Source organism: Amphiprion ocellaris, chromosome 23, assembly GCF_022539595.1.
Source record: "Amphiprion ocellaris isolate individual 3 ecotype Okinawa chromosome 23, ASM2253959v1, whole genome shotgun sequence".
Classification (NCBI taxonomy): Eukaryota; Metazoa; Chordata; class Actinopteri; family Pomacentridae; genus Amphiprion; species Amphiprion ocellaris.
The window spans coordinates 23,229,985-23,252,039 of NC_072788.1; the positions used below are offsets into that span (position 1 = coordinate 23,229,985).

The following is a 22,055-nucleotide window of genomic DNA, read 5'->3' on the forward strand; positions in this document are numbered from 1 at the left end:
GAAAAAGTATTTGCCCCTCTAAAGAAAGCTTCTATTTTTGCCCATTTGTCACTTAAATGTTCCAGATCATCAAACTAATTTTAATGTAAGACAGAAATAACCCAAGAAAATACAAAATGCAATTTTTAGATATGTAAAAAAAAGTAATTGCCCCCTTAGCTACCAGTCTACCAAATGACCAAATTCATTCATCAGTTGGGTTCAGTTTCTCCATCCACACTCACATATGATTACTGCCAGGCTTGTTGAACCTAAACATCACTAAATAGAACCTGTCTTCATTGTGAAGTAGCTAAAGGCTCTGAAAAAGCAGCACATGATGCCACAATCTAAAGAGATTCAAGAACAGATGAGGAACAAAGTCATTGACATTCATCATTCTGGAGGGTTCCAAAGCCATTGCTGAGACTCTGGGACTCCAGAGAACCACAGTGAGAGACATTATCCACAAATGGAGAAACATGGAACAGTGGAGAACCTTCCATCAACATCTAATCCAGGAGGTCACAGAAGAACCCAGAGGAACATCTAAAGATCTGCAGACCTCACTGGCCTCAGTTAAGGTCCGTCTACATGATTCCACAATAAGGAAGACTCTGGGAGGAAATGGATCCATGGGAGAGTTGGAAGGATCAAACCACAACTGAACGAAAAGAACATAAAGGTTTATCTGGCTTTTACAAAAAAAAAAAAATTGAATGAGCTCCAAGACTTTGGGGACTGATGAATCACAGGTAGAACTTTCTGGAAGACATGGGTCCGTTCCATCTGAAGCTAATACTGCATTCCACAAGAAGAACATGATACCAGCAGTGAAACATGGTGGTGGTAATGTGATGGTTGGAGGACCTGGACGACTTGTCATCACTGATGGAGCCATGAATTCTGCTCTCTATCAGAAAATCCTCCTGGAGAACATCCACCATCAGTTCATGACCTAAAGCTCAACACTAATGGTTTATGCAGCAAGACAAAGACCCAAAGACCACAAGGAAGTCCACCTCTGAGTGGCTCAGAAAGAACTGAATGAAGATTCTGGAGTCAAAGTCTGAACTTGAATCTAATTGAGATTCTGTGACAAGACCTTAAAAGGACAGTTCATGATCTAAAACCGTCTAATGTGACTGAATTCAAACTATTCTGCAGAGAAGAGTGGAGCAGAATTCCTCCATGGCGATGGAAAAGACTGATCACAAGCTGGAACAAACATTTAACTGCAGTTGTTGCTGCCAAAGCAGTTATTAGGTTCAGGGGGGCAATTACTTTTTCACAGGGGTGGTATAGGTTTTTGATAAACCATCACTTAAAAACTGCATTTTGTGTTTGACTGGTTATCTCTGTCTAATATTGAACAAACAAATATTAGTTTGATGATCCAGAACATTTAAAGTGTGAGGAAAGAGGAAATACTTTTTCACTGCACTGTATATCTCCAGTATTTTTCCTTATCTCATGGAAAATTCTCTTTCACTTCATCTCTTTCCAAAGAGGTCAGAGGTCAACCACCATCTCTGTTGCTGGTAGACATTCAGTGTTTCGCTCAAGGGCACTTCCAGCTGTAGGACACTTGAGGCCTGACCGTTACTCCTCCAGTTGAAGGACGATGCTTCCGACTGCCGAGCCACACTGCAGTTCGAGTCATTCCACGGGGGGAATTGAGATGATCGAGGTTTAATAACGGCACTAACTGAACAAGAGCACCGCCACAGAGTTGACTGACCTTCATTCAAAGTCTGCACAGGTACTGAGCAAGAGGAGAACATGCTGATAAAGAGGCAGCGACTGGAGGCAGCAGCAGGAGAGCAGCCCCAATCTGTTAAAGATTAACACTCCGCAGTATCAGCACCTTGTCTGGCATGTTCTAGTAATCTCCTTCTCTGCTCTGTCTGTCTTTGTGTTAGGGACTGTAGAAAGGGTTTGCCTCAAAAGAGGATTCCCCGTCCAGCCCTCCCTCCCTCTTTCTTCCCCGCTCAAATCCTCCGGATAGGAAGGAGGAAAACCGACAAAGAGGTGTGAAGAATTCTAAGAGAATTGTAAGCCTGCTAAATTTGAAGACGAATCTTTCCATTTCTTTCTTGCACGTACAATTGCGCTAAGCCGACATTTTTCTTTGTTTAGAAAAAGTCTTTTGTAAATGCTCTAAAGGGTGGATGAAGGTGCCAATCTTGTTTTGTGGCGTTGACGGCAGGAAACATGGGAGACTCTGTGTCGCTTTCGATTCTTTCTGCAATCGCTCACTTTACCGGCAATGAAGACAATCACGCCACTGATCTGTATTTATGTTTATGTTGTCAGAGAATTGAAAAGCTATCAGGACTAGAGTTAGTGTTCACTGTATTCAAGAGCAACGAACAAATCACTTTTTATTCCTGTACAGCTGTCTGATGGAAGACCAAAACAAAAAACCACAGTGGCAACATCTCAACTCTGACTAAACTTCTGAAAATGACCTGAAAAAGTGTTTTCTTTCCGTAAATGCCGAAATCGCCTGTTGACGGAGACATTTTCAGAGCTTTTGAAGTCATATAATTAGGATATCTTTTCATTTTAGGGCATCCAAACTGTAAGAACTTCTTTCAGAGCCAAAAAAGTAACAACTCCATTGTAAGAGTTCAGGAGCAGGGAGTCACCAACAGAAGAGGAGATTTTATCTACTGAAAATGATCAAAAATATCTGGTTGGACTGAAGTTATTTTCACATCTGTTGTTGTGCATCACAGCTAAGCCTTGGTTCGTTCGGCATTTTTCTACAAGGCAACTTCAAAATATTCTACCAGAACTAGAGCTGATTAAATGACAGAATAATGGTATTTAATAACTGTTTTGATCATTACAGTCATTTTCCAAGCAAAAATGACAGATTTTGAAGTAAAAGAATTTGTCTTTTGTGGGCCTAAAGCAAGGAAAATATCTATGACTAAAATGCATTTGGGTGTTTGGAGAAACAACGGAGGAAGAAGTTAATGAATTAATTGAAATTATCATAGCCTAGTGCGCTTTAGTATAAAGCTGCACGTACTGCAGCGACTTACAGAAACACAAGAGTGTCAAATGTAATCAGAAAAATGCATCATGTGCTCATTCTTTCCACAATCACAAACTGCAGTCTGGTCATTGTGTCAAAGGCCAGAGTATAAGTTTCAAAGTCAAACTTTTCTCTGGAGCAAAACATCATTATGTTGATCATAATTCTGCATTTTCAAATCTACAAGTAGCAGGGCACACTTTGGGTGTCGGACTAGAAAAAAAAAGAAATTTGTTGTGTCGGAACTTTGCCATCAAATAATCTTGAAATTAACTGCTAGCTGCAAAGTTTCTGCACGTCAGGTTAAGACAGGATCTGTACCAGATTGATCCCAAGCAGCAAGGTGCCTGGATTTATAATTGAAACAGAAGATGACTTAAAGTTTAGGCCCCGGGATGTGTACTCGGATACGAAAGTGAGATCGATGCAAGAGTTAGTCGGAAGGCGGGATGAGATGATGAACAAGGAAGTGTGGGAGGAGGAGGAATAAGAATTAAGGGGAGTGGAGACGACAGAGTGTCACCAGAAGTCGGTCTATTAATAGACAAGCTCTGGTTCTGTAGCTTTAATTCTCCCCCTGAGGTCTAAATAAGAGCAGTTTCTCCTCTCTTTTGTGCCTCTGTCACACACTCAGTGAGAAAGAGACTGAGACAAACTCCCCTTCTTCTCCTCTCCGACTGCACTGTTTCCACGGGGGGATTTGGGAAATCTTGTCAAGTGAATGGGATTGAAGTCTCGGCGTGTACGTCTCGGAGAGAACGTCTCGGCACAAATGTCTTGGGGGGGAAACGTCTGCAGGTTTCTGTCAGAACAAGGGAGTGACGCCGACAGACTGAACGGCAGGCGGGCGGGCATACAGGTAGCAAGAAAACATAAGCAGCTGAACCCAGCCAAAGGCTCCGGAGAGAACACGACTAAAAATAACCAGACATCAGAACGGGACGGGAACAGAAGCACTGAGTGTTCCCAAACAGGCACACACAAAGTCTATTTCAAATCGTCATTACCTAACGCACTAAATGTGTTGTAAAATGAGTATGTATAGTACAGTACACTGGACTCGTGTAGGCAGGAGTTCCCTTGAGGAGGACACTTAACCCAACAAGCCCAGTGAAGCTTCCCTCAATGTATTTTTAAAAAACAAACAGGTGAATTCTTGGTATTGTGATGAATCCACAGGTATATCAGCACATACTGAATACTGTGCAATGTATGCCTCCATCTAATTCACATAATTAATACTTGCACAAGCACTGATTTCACTTTGTTTATCTCCAAAATGTCAGCTAATGAGAGGCTAATAATAAACCACGTTTTCAGTCAATAAATCCAGTGGGATTTTGGATGTAATTTACCAACCAAGGCTGAATTATTGTTTTAATGATATGATGGTTTTTAAAAGCAAAACCAAATCTACTCGGATTTGCTGCTTTTCTCTGTTTTCCAATCACTCTAATCTGAGTATCTCTGAAAACAATCAATCATAAGCTGTCGCCGCAGCTTTGAAGTGTTTCGGGAGGATTTCTTTGAACTCACACATCAGTTTATCTGGAGTCATCGCCACATGTGGCTGTTTAGTTGCACCGTTTTAAAGCTGCACTACTCGGCGAAGCAGCTCAAACCACAACATTTACATATAATCACCTTGAAATGATAATCACACTTATTTTAATCAACATTGAGGTCATGATAATTCATTGACTTCAGGGACAAAATATTCTAATTGCACTTTCACTTTTAGATAAACAGAACACTCCTGTTGTGCTGCATTAAACGTAAAATACTTAAAACAAGAAAAGCACTCAGAGAGCGCAGTACTCCTCCAAGGCTGCTCATTCCCCCATATGGCATTGTTAGAAATGCAGAATTTGTTTGTTAGCTATTGATAATAAGAAATCACAGCAACAGAGAATGTGACCATTTAATATAGATGTACCCACAAACAAAATGACCTTGTGCTGAGCACAGGTGTGTGTTATGCATGTGTACATTATGTATGGATAGTGAATAACATCACCGAAATATGTAGTGGGCGGTGGGAATTGATGGGACTCAGAAACACCCCCACAATTTAATCAGTTGTTCCTAGTGTCATTTCCGACTGATAAGTCCCGATAAGTCCGCAGTGGTGGATTTGTAGTAGGATCACAATCATGTGATCATCAGCAGGCAGCTGATGTAGTGTTCACTTGTTTTCATAGTTACAGTGACACCATGCTGCTATCTCACAATGATACAGAAATCTGTAACAAATCCATGGATTCAGACTATAAGCCACATCACTGCCAAAATCTAGTCACTTGGTCCTTGTGTCATTTCTGACCTTCCCTGAAAATTTCATCCAAATCCATTCGTCTGTTTTTGAGTAATGTTGCTAACAGACAGACAGACAGACAGACAGACAAACACCGATCATCACATAACTCCACCGCATTTCTTGGTGGAGTAATAATCTTCACCTGATTTTAGTGCATCTTATCAACGCAACATATGAATAGAAATTTACCCAACATGAATATCTGCTTATCAATAGATGCTGCAAATTTACAGATGTTCACTAATGCTTCACGCTACGGCTAAAGCTAGCTAGGCGGCTGTGCACAGAGAAGCTTCTAGTCTCCTCGTTAACAGTTTAAAAAAGTGATTTTATCTACATGGGCTGTTTTTTTATGAGTCGTGCACACATTTTAAACATCAATATCACATTTGATCCTGCTCTTTTGATTGTGGAAAGGCAGAATCGTAAAAAATACTGAATTAACTGTGTAAAGATTCAATATCCGCTCCGCTTCTAAGTCTGTTTTGGTCTCCACAACCTCTAAATGCTCCAGTATGTCTGCTGGTGCCGGCCTACCGTACAGTGGGTTTATCAAAGCTTTTTTATCCTGCATTCAGCAGCTCGCTGAGAGCAGCGACAGAGAACTGAACCAGTAAAGCTGCGGGACAGGAAACCAAAACAAGGCCCTTAAGGAGCATTAAAATGCCCCATAAAGCTGTGGGAAATGGCAGAGTTGGGCGATAACACGCTGCGGGTTTCTCGTTACGAGCAGCTTTCAACATTACATACAGTCGCTTGATTTATCACGGACATGAAACTATTGATTAGGGAAGCTTTAATGTGTAATTTCCTTACGCTACATTCCACAGTAAATTAGACGCAGGATATTAACTAGCCACTCGCTCATCAATATTGACTTCTACAGAGCATTTATAATTCAAATATAGACCGGTACAAGTGTCATAACTGCAAAAGCACAAAGGGGTTCAGGATGGAAACGGCTGGAGATGTGTTTAACTTGATTATTTTCACAATAACAAATGAATCACATTGGGACTTTCCAGCAATAACATGACTAAAGTAATGAAATGTAGCCAACCAATTAAGGCCTTAAGTAATGACACAAATGTTTTATAGATCCTGAATTATGCATTACACACTTAATAAAAATGGGCTTCTCCCTTCAGAACGTGATTGATAATGCAGGCTCCTGTTGAATGTACTTCAATGTGCACAGCGATCAGTACTTCGGCATGCTGTGCATCTTCACCGACTAGGGCTGCAGCTATTCATTATTTTAGTAATCGAGTCTTCTATTGATTATTCTGGCGAGTAATCGAATTCCGTACTTGGCATTACAGCATCAAAAGCGGAAGTGAGTGCGCTGTGCAACAGAAATAACCATTCTGGTGGAACACGGGCCAACATCTGCGGTGGAGAGTACATATATAGTACAGTACAGGGGTATTGTACATATATAGTACAATAGAGGTATTGTACATATATAGCATTATAGAATAGTACAGGGGTATTGTACATGCATAGTATGGAACAGGGGTAGTGTATATATATAGTACAGTACAGGGTTATTCAGCTACATCTAAAGCCATGGGAACCCCACATGTATTTAGCTGGTGATGCAGAAATCACAAATATGTTTTAATGTTTGGTCAGTTTAAACTGCTGCTACTGCAGCTGATGGAACACAAATAAAAAAAACTGATCAGTTTATCAGTATTCATTACAGCAAACATTCACCGACTGCATCTCAAACTGATTCTCTTAAAGTTAGTGAAATATTCCCTGGAGATACCATTGCAACACTTCATGCATGTTCCCCTGGGCTCAACTTGAAACAGACAGCAGCTCTTTTTCCTGACCGGTTGTCTAAACTGTGCCTATCTCCACTGTGCAGCCAGGGAGGGGTTGTCCCGCTCTGTTTAGATAGCATTAGACTCACCTACAATCACTTAAGACACAGGCGTCCCCCATTACGTCGCCAACCGGCTACACCCAGCGTCTATCGGGGGCGGCAATCAATGCAGAACAAATAGCAGGAAGTGGCTTTTAAATGTCCCCGAAACCACACTGAACCTTTTCAGTTCTGGTATTCAGCTCATGGGTGATAAATCACTCCATGTGTATGCACTGTGTGACCAGAGAGCAAAGAATGGACGAGGATGGAGAGACAGGAAAGGACACGTGAGAGGAGGACTGAAGATCCAACAGCAAACACACTCATCTTGAAAGTCAAAATTTAAATTCTCCACATTTCTTTTTTCGTTACTGCGGCTGGCGTGCATGTGTCTCCAAACACAAAGCTTCAATCCATTTAATTTAGACTCCAAAAGTTCTTCTTTCAACACTGGGTATCAACAATAAGTCATTTAAGATGCTTGCTGCCCCTCTACAATATTCAACATTCGTGTAAGCACGTCTGAAAGCAGAAGCTCGACTTCTACGTGCGTTCACCTGGAAAATGGAAGCAAGTTAGTCTGGCTGTTAGCTTCGATTTTCTTTCATGTTACTTCAACACCTGCTGAGTGACTGGCAGCTTCTGTGCACTCTGTGTTGTGTTTGAACTGCAGAAAAGAGACGGTCCACCGTCAACCGCCTCCCTTTCGTGGGTCTTGTTTGTGCGACCGCACCGTCAGAACAATGTCGCCCCCTCAGCTGCCAGCGCCACGGCTGAAATTGAAAGCATATCACGAGCTATTTTTACTGGCCACCCACACAGCCACTGCACTTTTTACAGGGAGACAGACAAAACTGCCAAAAACTATTTGAAGGGATGTTTCCTTACAGGTAAATTATACACTTAAACATCACTTAATTGAAGTATATACACTACCGTTCAAAAGTTTGGAGTCACCCAAAGAATTTCATGTTTTCCATGAAAACTCACACTTTTATTCATTTGCTAACATAATAGCACAAGGGTTTTCTAATCATCAATTAGCCTTTCAACACCATTAGCTAACACAATGTAGCATTAGAACACAGGAGTGATGGTTGCTGGAAATGTTCCTCTGTACCTCTATGGAGATATTCCATTAAAAATCAGCTGTTTCCAGCTACAATAGTCATTTACCACATTAACAATGTCTAGACTGGATTTATCATTGATTTAATGTTATCTTCATTGAAAAAAACTGCTTTTCTTTCAAAAATAAGGACATTTCTAAGTGACCCCAAACTTTTCAACAGTAGTGTACATGAATTAAAGTTGCTCCATATTAGCTATTAACATTTGAATGGTAGTGTATATGAGAGGAAGCACATCTAGTTCCGCCTACATAGCTGAACACATTCCACCACATGTATGCATGCATTCACAATGAACAGAAGCCAAGGTGACCCACACGCCTCCGTCTCAAATAGACCCATAAAGTTTAACTCACTGCACTCTGTTTGCCTACTGAACTCACCCAGAGAAACTCAGACGCTGCAGCCCAGACAGTCAGAGTGTCGCTGCAGAGGACTACTCCAGCGCCACATCAATTTGTCATGTACCTGTAACCTAGTTTCAGGGTTTGGCTAAAAAGAGCCCGACGCAACATGATGTTAGAGGACATGTGGGGCCAGCAGCTCAGCCACCTGGTAAAAATGATGTGGCATGTTGTATTAAGCGACCATAACTTTAGCTGCTGTTGAGAAGAAAAGCCAGAAAAGGCACTCGGTAACAGCACAGCCTGACAAAACAGCTGAGAAGAGAGCTGTGGTTAAGAATTCAGCACAAAACGGCATATGGGGTGGTGGAAACCTGCCTGGACAAGACCAGGAGACAGCACCAGCCACATGTCACTTTTACTTTCACTAGCAAGTAGCACCAGCGTGAAAACAAAACCAACCATTAAATGAAGAGAAAACACATTCCTTTAATGGGCTTTACTGTTTAGCATAACTTTCTGCTGCTGCCTGCCTTTAAAAATGCAGATGATGCAAATGTTGTCGTTTGTAAAGCCTACAAATATGAGTCAACAATCCATGTGGGCAGACAATGTGGTATTACCAGAACCGTGAGCACAGCCGCTGTCTATTTTCAACTACATACAACGTACATGGATGTAAGGAACAATCAGCAAAGCAGGCAGAAGGGTCAAAAACATGTCAACGTATCCTGGCAACAGACGGTTTCAGTGCAATGACAACAGTCTAACAGCACACACACAGTATTGTTGGGATTCCTTGGAAGAACTCGCAGGTTAAGTGTTTTTTCACTTGTTCCTGTCCTCCGAGAAGTCGAAGGTGAAGATCAGCGGGATAAAAGGCCTTTTTTTCAGAGCCATTGTGTCGACACTTCAGCCAGACTGATGCCCGCTAACCCGCTAACCTGCTTTCTGCCATGTACTTACTACAGAGGCTGCTACGACTGGGAGCAGGAAATTCCTGAAACAAATTAGTCTGGATGACGAGTTGCTGAGCCACATCTAAAACAAAGACTGGAAAAAGCAGTGGGTACAGAAAAGCTCAAACCCTGCCGTTCTCACCGCCTCACTGTGCGAATTGCTAGTCCACCGTCACCTGGGTTTCTCATCACCTCTGTCCACACCCATCATGTTTTGTAAATGTTCTTACATACACTACCATTTAAAAGTTTGGAGTCAGAAATATCCTTATTTTTGAAGGAAAAGCAGTTTTTTTCAATGAAGATAACATTTAATTAATGATAAATCCAGTCCTGACATTGTTAATGTGGTAAATGACTATTCTAGCTGGAAACAGCTCATTTTTAATGGAATATCTCCATAGGGGTACAGAGGAACATTTCCAGCAACCATCACTCCTGTGTTCTAATGCTACATTGTGTTAGCTAATGGTGTTGAAAGGCTAAGTGATGATTAGAAAACCCTTGTGCAGTTATGTTAGCACATGGATAAAAGTGGGAGTTTTCATGGAAAACATGAAATTAACTGGGTGACTCCAAACTTTTGAACGGTAGTGTATGGAAGGAAGTAGTGCTCTAAATGTTTTAAGATCCAACAAGCACCAATAAGCAGCATCTCCTTGACACCTCTGAAGTTTGTCAGACTTGATTACTTGGCGTCAAATCTCTTAATATCCTAATAATAATGCTTTAAAGGAAGTTATTTAGTCAGGTGTCTGCCACAGTGACTTCCATCATATTTGAGGTTAGATTTCCCCTCAGTCTTCGTCTTCCCACTTCCTCCATTTCACGCTTTCAAAGACACTGATGGCCACATTTTGGACCAAGAAGACGGACGATTTAGAAGAGGCTCATTGACAGCTGTTCAACTGTGAGCTGGAACAAGCCGCCACAATTACCGGCCACTTACGCCAGTTCATTCACAACCTGCATTCATGTGTCTAAAATGACTCTCACATGATCAGCAAGTAGCTCTCATGTGATGTCAAGGTGCAAATTGCTCACAGAGGTTAAGTGCTGGAGAAACTTCCCCACAGTCATTCAGAGAAGCCGATAAATGGCAAGAGCACAACAAGTAATTCCTCCAGCTGCCATTTATTTATTAGATATTCCATTACCTGAATTACTGGAAACCTTCCTCTAAGAAGCGCTAAACAAACAGCCAGCCACTCAGCCGTGTACACAAAGGTTGTAAAAACAGTTCTGTTACCAAGCCGGCAGCCCATTTCTCCATCCAACTTCCCCTGTCAACTGTAGTCCATTTAACACAAGCCAGTTGGCTGGTTTGCTGCCATGACAACAGAGTGTCGCCGAAGGGTAAACTAAACTTGAGTTTAAATGTCACAACATCTCTCTTAACAGCTGCACAGTGGGAAAACAATCAGCGTCTTGGTGATGCCAAAGTGGAAAAAAAGTGGCCTTGCAAAGTGTGTGAGTTCGTCTGCCACGGCAATCATTTAGACCAGGGCTGTCAAACTCATTTAGTTCAGGGGCCACATTCAGCACCATCTGATCTCAAGTAGCTTGGGCCAGTAAAATCACAGCATAATAACCCATAAAAAACCACAACTTCAATTTTCCCCTTTGTTTTAGTGCAAAAAAAAGTGCATGCTGAAAATATTTACATTTAATGATCTTTTTAAGATGAGAAAGCTTTACTGTCATTATACACAGTGTGCAATGAAATTCTCCCTTTTAAACATACAAGATAAATAAGTTAAGTAAAATAATTAACAAGAAAAGCACTCATCTTTAATAAAAAATAACCTTGCGCTGAGTACAGGCGTGTGTTATGCATGTGTACGTTATGTACGGATACTGAATCATGTGACCTAAATCTGTAGCGGGCGGTGGGAATTGATGGGACTCAGAAACACCCCCACAATTTAATCAGTTGTTCCTTCTATCATTTCCAACGGATAAGTCCTGATAAATCCTCAGTGGTGGATTTGTAGTAGGATCACAATCATGTGATCGTCAGCAGGCAGCTGACGTAGTGTTCACTGGTTGTCATAGTTACAGTGACGTCGTGCCGCTATCTGGCAATGATACAGAAATCTTTAACAAATCTGTGGATCCAGACTATAAGCTGCATCACTGCCAAACTCTAATCACTTGGTCCTTGTGTCATTTCTGACCTTCCCTGAAAATTTCATCCAAATCCGTTAATCCGCTTTTGAGTAATGTTGCTAACAGACAGACAGACAGACAAACACCAATCACCAATAACTCCACTATATTCCTTGGCAGAGCAAAAATAACTAAATAGTGGACTGAAAGGCGGAAACAGAAATATTTACAAAAAAAATTTATGAACAAATAGGTCTAGAAATTATTTTAAATTTACAGTTTTACATATCTTCTCTGTGATTTTTCACACTTTGCAAAGTCATCCTGTGGGCCGGATTTTGGCCCACGGGCCGCATGTTTGACACCCCTGACTTAGGTGCTTGTAAAGGCTGGATTTAAGAAACAATTATCTCTCACCTTGACAACCTGAAAAACTGCAAGCCGGCGTGCAAACAGAAGCAGACACATTTCTCCTCGCTCTGACCCTCCGTCATTGATTTTTATGGCGCTAATCTGCGTAAACAGGAGAGCTTTTCAAAACTGTCGGGACAGACCGGCGATTTTTGCCGCTGACTCACATGCTGGGGTTAATTGAGGTGGACAGTCCCAATCATGACACTAAACGGCTTTAAAGCGGCACTTATTTTCGCCGGCGGTGCGTGAATGTCAATGCCGGCCCTAACATGCTCACTGCTGGCAGCGCTGACAGGACGGGCTGCTGCCAGGGCCATTCAGTTATTGGGTCTAGATGCAAATATGCCGGTGAGATCATTCACAGCTTGCTGTCAGACAGTCACAGCTGCTTGTGGTGAATTTGTGCCAAAGGGAGAGTGGTAGAAAATGATGGTTATGTGTTTATATGTGTGCATATGCAGAGGCGTGAAGCTCCGACTGTGAAAAATAGACGTGGGGATAGAAACAGACAACACAGCCCAACCTGGGTGCTCAGCATCGAAGCCTGTCAGGTTCACGGGTTCTTTCTGACAACTAATAAATGACTCTGCAGGCATACAGCTCACTAACTGATGGACTTGTTAGCGGTCTCACATGCTAGCTGGATAGCTGACTGAGCTGCCAACTGTTCTGTTCAGGCCTGCAGCATCTGGATGTGGACGAACTCTGGGATTCATTTTAAAGGCATCCTGAGTGACAACTTGAGATTAGATTAGCATGCTGCTGCAGAGGACGGCAGTTATTTAGCAACCCTCCACCGGCAGAGGTTTCAAAACTGTCGGAATTGCAGCATTTGGGTGGATGAAAATCAACCGAATGTTCTCAACTCTGTCTTAGTGACTGAACAGTAAAACCACTCAGATGCTTGGATCCAGCACTGAATTAAAGTCAAGACCGTCACACTCTTTTGTGTTCATCTTTTGGTATTACTGAACATGTCGAATTCATGGGTGAGATGTAACATTTTCACACAGTGCTGTCACATTAACATATCTGCACGCACATGAAAGGAATTACTAATCAGAAAGATCCCATTCTAGGAGAACATATGTGATAATTAGGCTGCAATGCAATATCACGCGTGAGTGTGAAAACAAAAAAAATCTACATAATAAAAGAACTCTCTATGACTTGATATGAAAACAGACAGCTGTGGCGAAGCTCAGGATGTGAAAAAGGATTTAACTCTAGCACAGGGGCGTCAAACATGCGGCCCGCGGGCCAAAAGCGGCCCTCCAGAGCGTCCATTCCGGCCTGCAGGACGACTTTGTAAAGTGTAAAAAATTACAGAGAAGATATGAACTGCAGATTGTAAATTTGTAAAACTAGAAATTTAAAATAATTTCTAGATCGTGACAAGTTGTTTTGATCATAAAGTAAAATACCAGATTGTTCATTGTTCTTTTGTCATTTTGTGTCTCATTTTTTAAATATATTTTGACTGTTTTTGTTTTCTGTATTTTTCTGTCTGATTTTAGTCGTTTGTCTCAGGTTTTCGTTTTTATTTCTCATTTTTGTCGTTTTGCATTTTATTTTTGTAATATTTTGTCATTTTTGTTGTCAGACTTTTATCGTTTCTCTCATTTTTGTCGTTTTTTGTTTCCTTTTTGTCTCGCTTGTGCTTTTTGTCTTACTTTTGTCATTCGCTGTTTTATGCATTGTTTTTGTCTCATTTTTATCGTTCGTCCATTTTTGCCGCTTTGTAACTTTTTTGTCTATTTTTTGTCTTTTTTTGTTTTGTTTGGTGTTGTTAGTCTAATTTTTTTGTCATTTTGTCTCGTTTTTGTAATATTTTGACTGTTTTTGTAGTTTTTTTGTCCTTTTTCTGACTTTGTAGTTTGTGTCATGTTTTTGACATTTTGTTTCATGTTTTTGTTGTTTTGTGTTTCCTATTTGTCTCGCTCCTGTTTTTTGTCTTACTTTTGTAATTTTGTTTTTTGCTGTATTTGTTGTTTTGTGTATTGTTTTTGTCTCGCTTGTGTTTTGTCCATTTTTTAGTCATTTTGTTTCTCGCTTTTGTTATTTTTTGTCTTGTTTTTGTCTGACTTTTGTCATTTTGATCATAAAGTAAAATACTACATTCAGTTCCAGATACCTGTGACTAAATGTTTTGCTCCTTTGCAGACACTCTGTGATCTGGAAGTTGTAATGTGTAAATGATAAACTGAGGCATAATGTTGCTGAAACTGAATTTATTTTCCTTAAGAATCTTCAGGGTGTTCATAATGTTTTGTAAAAAGATAATTAATTAAATGTGAACATTTTTTCAATAAATCAAAGTGAAAAGTTTGGAGTTTTGGTTATTTATAGGTTATTATGCTGTGATTTTACTGGTCTGGCCCACTGGAGGCCAAATTGGGCTGAATGTGGAACCTGAACTAAAATCATTTTGACACCCCTGGTCAAGCAGATCAACTGTGATCGGTCGCCTTTCTGGCATGACAGAAAGTACACAGTTTAATTTGCCATTAGATTCTGATTTACCCCATCACCACGTTCATAAACTTGATATTCTATGGTCTTTTCTCTATTAGTAGATCCTTAAACCTTCAGGTACCGTCCAATCTCATACGTCTGAGTGAGGAACATGAAGTGACCTGAGTCTGAACGACACTTCTTAGCCTCCTCTGTTGTAATCATAGGATGTACAAGTCATGTATTATCCCTAACGAATCATATCATTTAAGAGGTTTGTTGGGCTATAATTCAGGTTAGCTGTTCAGTCAGGAACCCACTGGTGATTCAGTCACGTTGTGTTCCTCCACACATTAAACAAGCATATTTTTGGCCTGTTATTAAGTCTTTTTCTGATCTTGCTGATGTCTCTTGTACGTCCAGCAACTTAAAATCCAGTAACTTCACAGACTTTGGTTCACAGGAGGCAGATGGTTGGGGGAACTGCTTTATTCATTTTTTATTCTCCTGCGGATAAATCTTTTCACCAAATGCATCTGCAGCACAGCCAGTCAAAGCAAGACGGTGAGCTTTGGGATTGCTGTGTCTTCGATCTTCAGACCAAGCACATCAACGATAAACACCAAGTTTGTCTTTGAGTTTTCATAACGTGGGTAAGTTACAATTAGTGGACTTAAGTAGATAATGGTAGAGAAAAAGCTGGAAGTGGCTAAAAAAGACAAACTGAAAAGTGGAATTCTGTTTGATACGATGTAGATATTGGTTTAATTTTTAAAATATATATATATATATTTTATGATCTATTTTTGTGTAGAAGACCACAAACGGCTCCCACTATTCCTACATTTCATAAGATCTCCACAGCATTTTGAATTACCGCTCTTGTACCTGGTGTAGCTAGCTTAACAAACGATTGTGTGTTCAACGTAGGCCCTGCATAAAGGCATCTATTAAAGAAATATTTAATTCGTCTGAAGACGCACGTCCAAAAGATTACACCTTTGAAGATCCAATTCCTCTCCAGTAACTGTATTGTTAACCAATTAATTATCATTTGTAATCATCTGATCCCAGTTTAATGATAATTTATACATAATTTAGACACAATGACATGTTTGCCATCTTTTGTGCAGTTCTAGACCTCAGGATTGCTGAAAAATCAAAAAGATAGCTGAAAAACATAAGATTTATAAGAAATGACTCCAGTGTCTCAAAGCTAATATAAGTCACTTGCTGTTTGATGCACATGAGGAAAAACATTGAAGTAAATGAGTTTTACTTGCATCCACTTCCTGTTTAGACTATGACTCTGATAAACTAGGCAACATATTCATTTTGATGGCAGTTACGTCAGTTGAAGGTATCATTTAAAACCATTTAATTGGGCATTTTCCAGTAATTTCTGACATTTTTTAGTCAAAACAGTCAATGGATTCACCAAGAAAGCAGTTATCAGACTAACAAATGGCGATAAATAGTCATTAGTTGCAGCTTTAATTTTAGACTTAATGACGTTTGCCATCTTTTGTGCAGTTCTAGATCAAAGAATTGCTCAAAAATCAAAAAGATTGCTGGAAAATATAATTACTTTTATGATTGGAAATGACGCCAGTCTCTTAAAGTTAATAGATTTCACTTGCTTCATGTACATGAGAAAAAGCAATCAGATAAATGAGGTTTTCTTGTATCCACAGCATGTTTTTACCATGTTCCTGATACTCTTGGCAAAATATTAATTTTGATTGCAGCTGCATCAGTTGAAGGCATCATTCAAAGACAACACATTGGGAATTGTTTGTTGGGAATCGAGGAATATTGTTGGCTTTTACTACACCAGTGAATCAGTCCCTTATACTTCCAATGCAACATTCTGGTTGTATTCATATTAGTTGTGTGAGCAGATAATTAGATTTTATTGAACAAACTACCACACTTGGCTGCCTGTGTTCACTACTTTATTGGATAGTTGGATCTCACGGCAGCCTAGCTGACTGAACGGCAATTGAACAGTCTTCCTGCATGCATCCCCTCCTTGCTAACCGACTCACAAATCGACTACCTGCCCGACTGAATGACAAACAAGCCCATAACCTGCCTTTGCTTCCGTACAACACCAGCAACACAGTGAACCTGACAGCCTTACACAACAGCACATGGTGAAATCATCAAAGGGACATATAACATGACAATCAGGCCTCCGCCGCTCGCAGACCATTCCCCCGCCGAGGTCGTCGCCCTCACGGAGAAATCAATATCCTGCAATGATTAAGCTTGACGTGGCGTATTGGACGTTAGGGTATGTCCAGGTTCACGAAAGGAGCCGAGACAATGCAGGACTTTCTTCTGGACGTCAGCAGCTGAGTGTTGTGAGCGAGGAGGAGCTGACGGATGCGAGGCAGCTGAGCTGAGGCATCGATCAAACATGTGCAGAGCGTGCCGACAAAGGCAGTTCCCGGAAAACAGAACTTCAGCACATTTAAGTCATTGTAACGTCAACTGTGGAAACGCACTTGTGTGACTCATTTTTACTTCAAATGCATCCTTTAATTCATTCTTTCTTTTCTTTTGTGTTTGGTCCATTTGTATCACCGCCACCTTCATTATGACTCATGCTTAATCTGAGTGGGTTTTACCGGTACAATTGCCCAACCTTTGCTAGCAAATAAAAGCAACAATCAGGGATCGATTAACTAAATAAGGGTCGTTCCAGAATTCAAGGACATTTTACGTCTCACCCATCTACAAAACACTAAAACATGCAGTTGTTGTGTAAATGTTCTTAAGGAATACTTGAATTTATTTTTTAAATACCCCCTAAAATGCCATTTTCTCTTATCTAGCTTCCACTGTTGAGAAAAAGCTAAGATTAGCATGGATTAGCAACCCTGCTACTGTGATTAGAGTAGGGTTAGCAAAAAACACATAAAACACGGAATAAAAATGGTACCATTGGTGTGTAAGCTGAGCCAATCAAGCCTTTGATAGTTTTTTACCTTTACTGATGATTATGGAGCAGAAATTTGTAAAAGAGAAGGTTTATTTTTCAAAAATTTTGAAGCCCAAATGTCCTCCAGTTCTTGAATGACCCGTAAAACGACGACTAGAAGCTGGGAATGTTCTGTAAGAGGTTTTTGTGACAAATAAAGGCCACCAGAGCTGAGAAAAATTTGAACGTGATCTATGAGATTGCGGAGTCTACAGCTCTGTCTTTATTTTTTGTCTCTCCTTGGAAACAAGATAAGCGCAGTACGTCTTTCCTGGGCCGCGAAGTCTGATGAAAGGCTGCTTTCTGTTGCTTCTGTCACTCGTTCTGTTATCTCCGCTGGTGACTTGCATTGAAGTCTGAACAACAGGAACCTGCTACAAGAGTTTTGTAACCGAGCCAGACCACATAACGCCTGGTGTTTTTTCATGGAAGTCGCGTATTGTCGCGCAGTTGGTGGTCGCAGCTTCGCAAATGAGAAGAGGTGTTTGATTTTCTCACATTGTGCATCAAATTCATCAACTGACAAAACAGATAGTGGATAGCAGTGCAACTCATTTGTAAAGGTTTGCTGATTTTAGCGACTCTTGTGGATGCTTTTTTTTAAAAAATCGATTATTTTGCTCATTTTTCAAGACAAAAAACATCAAATTGCTATACTTTTCTTAGTCAATTACTGTATTATCCTGCATAAAGGTGTAAACCTGCCTTTTAATTGTTTAAAGCAGTTTTGTTGATTGTTTTTTTTTTTTACTTACTTGAGTACAATGTGTGTTTTTGTTTATCAAATGGGAAGAAATAACAGGAAAATGCATTGATTTGTGTCAAATATGGAAACACAAAGTCATTGCAATGTAGTATGTATGCAGACAGTAAAATCAATGAGCAACCAAATGTTCTTTTCTGAGCCAGAAAATCCCCAAACTCATGATTAATACCTTTCAGTTCTGGGCTGTTTATCAGATTAAAAGAGCATTTAAAATTAGTCAGGCAGATTATCAGAAATTATAATGAGCATTTTTTGGCTGTTTTTTCCAATTTAATAACCAGTGATCTCTCAGGTTATCAATATCAAATGAAAAACTATTTCTAAGACCACAGCTTAGACATACAAAAGGCCAAGACCGTGGTTTTCTATCATATGCTAAATAGCGCTTAGGTTTCAGGAAATGGGGAGTTTGTTAAGACTTAGCCTTGGATCTTTAATCTTTTGCATAAAAACACTGAAAATATTTTGGTTAACTTCATGAAACCAATGCTGAGGAAGCTTGAGAAGACTGGCAGAGATAAGAAGTGACAATCTAGGGAACACACTCATTTTAATTACAGTTAGACTAGTTGCAGATGTAATTTGAAGACGTCGCTTTGGGCTCGAGGACAATGTGTTGGGGCTTTTTCACTGCTTTCTAACATTTTAAAGTCTTAACGTTAATGGATTACCACAAATAGCGTGGATAAGAACTGAAAGTAAATTAAATAAATACAGTTTCTGTGCCACCCCAATGTGAGTAATGGCCTCCACTTAAACTCCCAGTACAAACAGTTTGACTTTGTTACTGAGAAAAATCATTAGCTGCAGCTTCAACTTAATACTTGCAGAAATATTTGCCATCTCTCCTGGTAGCTCTAAATCAGACACTTCCTGAAAATCAACACGTTAACATTGTATATGATTTTCTGACATTTATAAGCCTTAACATTAACAGACTAGCAAATGGTGATATATAGTCAGTAGTTGCAGCTTTAACTTTAGACTTAAAGACCTACTTGTCAATATCCATGCAGTTCTAGACCAAAGGACTGCTCAAAATCCAATATAGCTGGTAAATATATTGATCAGAATTGACTCCAGTGTCTCAAAGCTCATAGATGTCATATGTTGAATTTTATGAGCAGCTGATTGGTTGTACATGAAAATAACATTTAGGTAGATGAGTTTTTCTTGTCTCCACAGCCTGCGTTCGCTGTGTTCCTGATAATCTAGACAAAATATTAATTTTTATTACAGTTTGCAGACATTGCCTTGAGCTATGAGACATTATGTTGGCCGTTTCGCAGTATTTTCTGACATTTTTCAGTCAAAACAGTCAATGGATTCACTAGGAAAGCAGTCGTCAGACTAACAAATGGTGATAAACAGTCATTAGTTGCAGCTTTAATTTTAGACTCAATGACATGTTTGCCATCTTTTGTGCAGTTCTAGACCACAGGATTGCTCAAAAATCCAAAAGACAGCTGGAAAATATAGTAAGATTAGAAGATAGAAGATAAGAACTGACTCCAGTGTCTTAAAATTAATAGATGTCACTTATTGTTTTGTAAACATGAGAAACACATTAAGATAAATGAGTTTTCTTGTACCTACAGCCTGTTTTCACTGTGTTCCTGACAATCTAAGGAATATATTCAATTTGATTGCAGTTACATCAGCTGAAGGTGTCATTTAAAGACATTGCCTTGAGCTATTTTCTGACATTTTTTAGTCAAAGCAGTCAATGGATTCACCAAGAAAGCAGTCGTCAGACTAACAAATGGTGATAAATAGTAATTAGTTGCAGCTTTAATTTCATACTCAATGGCATGTTTGCCATTTTTTGTGCAGTTCTAGATGAAAGGATTGCTCAAAAATCAAAAAGATAGCTGGTAAATAAAATTAAACGCATAACAGGTGTCAGTTGTTTCACGGACATGATAAAAACATTGAGGTAGATGAATTTTTCTTGTCCCTACATCCTGTTCAGACTATGATCCTGCTGCCGTCCAACCAGCCAGGTGGAGTGAAGGAATGTGAGGCCAGAGGAGGACAGGTGTGTCTGCTCCTGGAGCCCTGCGGCTGTCTCACAGTAAATACTCACAGTCGAGGTGCTTCTTCTTGGGTCCGCTCACTTCGTGCGTGGTGGCTTTGCACACCGCCTTGCTGATGGCCGAGCCGGTCATGCTGTGCTGAGCTGCCGCGATCCGATCCGTGATAGACTGGCCCGACATCTCTGCTGGTTCTGCTCCAAAAAATAGACAGAAAATAAAATATCTCGATAACGATCCGAACTCAACGTGAATTCACGGCCAGCTGGAGGAAGTGGAGGTTTGGATCAGTCAGCTGGTCTCCAGGTGCAGAAAAAACCCCCCACAATCAGCAGCTGATAGTTGAATAGTTTGGCAACAGTTAGTTCCGTCTATCTAGCTAGAAACACGACAACACCGATGGGAGCTAGTCTGTGTTAGCTAATGTTTCCGCTGCAGCACTCGAACCAGGAAAGAGTCCCACTGTGGAATCTGGAAACACTTGAAATTACTTTCTGGCCGCAAATAAACATAGCTAACTGGCTGGTTAGTGACCTGCGTGGGGAAAGCCCTCTTGTGGGTGGGTGGTGAAAAGTAATCCTTGTGGAATCACAGCTCGGACAACATCAACAACAATCTCGACAATCCAAAAAAAAAAAAAAAGAAGAAGAAAAAAACTCCAGTTCCTCCTCCACGTCAACTTGTTAGCTGGAGCCGCCGAGCTATCACTGGTTTCTGGGCAAAGTGTGCCTTAAAACCCCCCACGGCCGTGAAAAGTCGCCCACGAACGAGCAGCGCATTGTTCGGAGCTCCTAGCGGGCGACTGGGACACTGACAGCCGGGACAGGTGCGGTTTGTCCCGGGCAGACGAGCGGCGAGGAGCGGCGGGTGTTAGCCGAGCAGCTAGCGGGGGTTAGCTAGCCAGCCGGGGAGTCTGAGCAGTCTGTGACCGGGGAGAGCAGCCGGCGGACCCGCCGAGTTAAAAATGACAGCTCCGGTGGCTCGGTGCTTTCCGTTCGCGGTTGCTCGGGCTCAGTGGGTGCTGTCCTCCGGCTGCCGCCACCACATTCTGGACTGGTTCTGGATCCGACGGGGTGGTCCGGTGCCGCACGGTAGAAGTCTCGCTGGGTTCTCGGTAGGACTGACTGGCTGATCGCTGCTCCGCCGGACAAAATGGCAGCGTAAAAAATCAGCTGATCTCACAACCGAGCTGCGTTCAGGGCCCCGGCACCGGCACGGAATTTACACAACCACAACCCCACATGAAATTCATAGAAATAACCTTAACCTGCAAGGTTATAAATGTAGGATCTTTACCTTCAGTTAGTTAGGTTAATTTGTATTATATGTAGTATTGTCTTAATACTTAAATTAGTCTGGTGAATTTGCATAATTAGTAATACTGTCGCAACTTAACCTTGGATAGATAGATAGATAGATAGATAGATAGATAGATAGATAGATAGACGGACGGATGATGGACTGACAGACAGACAGATGGATGGATGGATGGATGGATGGATGGATGGATGGACGGACAGATGGATAGACAGATGATGGACAGACAGATGGATGGATGGATGATTAAATGATGGATGGATGGATGAACGGAAGGATGGATGATGGATGGATGGATGATGGATGGACAGACGGACGGATGGAT

At 40.8% G+C, this 22,055-nt stretch overlaps 1 protein-coding gene across 8 annotated transcripts in view; it reads right to left on the reverse strand.

Moving 5' to 3' along the window:
- The window catches only part of si:ch211-200p22.4 (phosphatidylinositol-binding clathrin assembly protein), a 120,227-nt gene extending 98,663 nt beyond the window's left edge, over positions 1–21,564 (reverse strand). For 4 of the 8 annotated variants that reach the window (XM_055007673.1, XM_055007672.1, XM_055007674.1 and 1 more), the window contains exon 1: positions 20,467–21,564. In XM_055007673.1, the coding sequence (XP_054863648.1) occupies positions 20,467–20,596 (130 nt within the window). In that variant the 5' untranslated portion in view covers positions 20,597–21,564. The remainder of the gene's footprint in view (positions 1–20,466) is intronic. The other 4 variants (XM_055007675.1, XM_055007670.1, XM_055007671.1 and 1 more) reach the window with 2 other exon arrangements.
- Between the last annotated feature and the right edge of the window lie 491 nt (positions 21,565–22,055).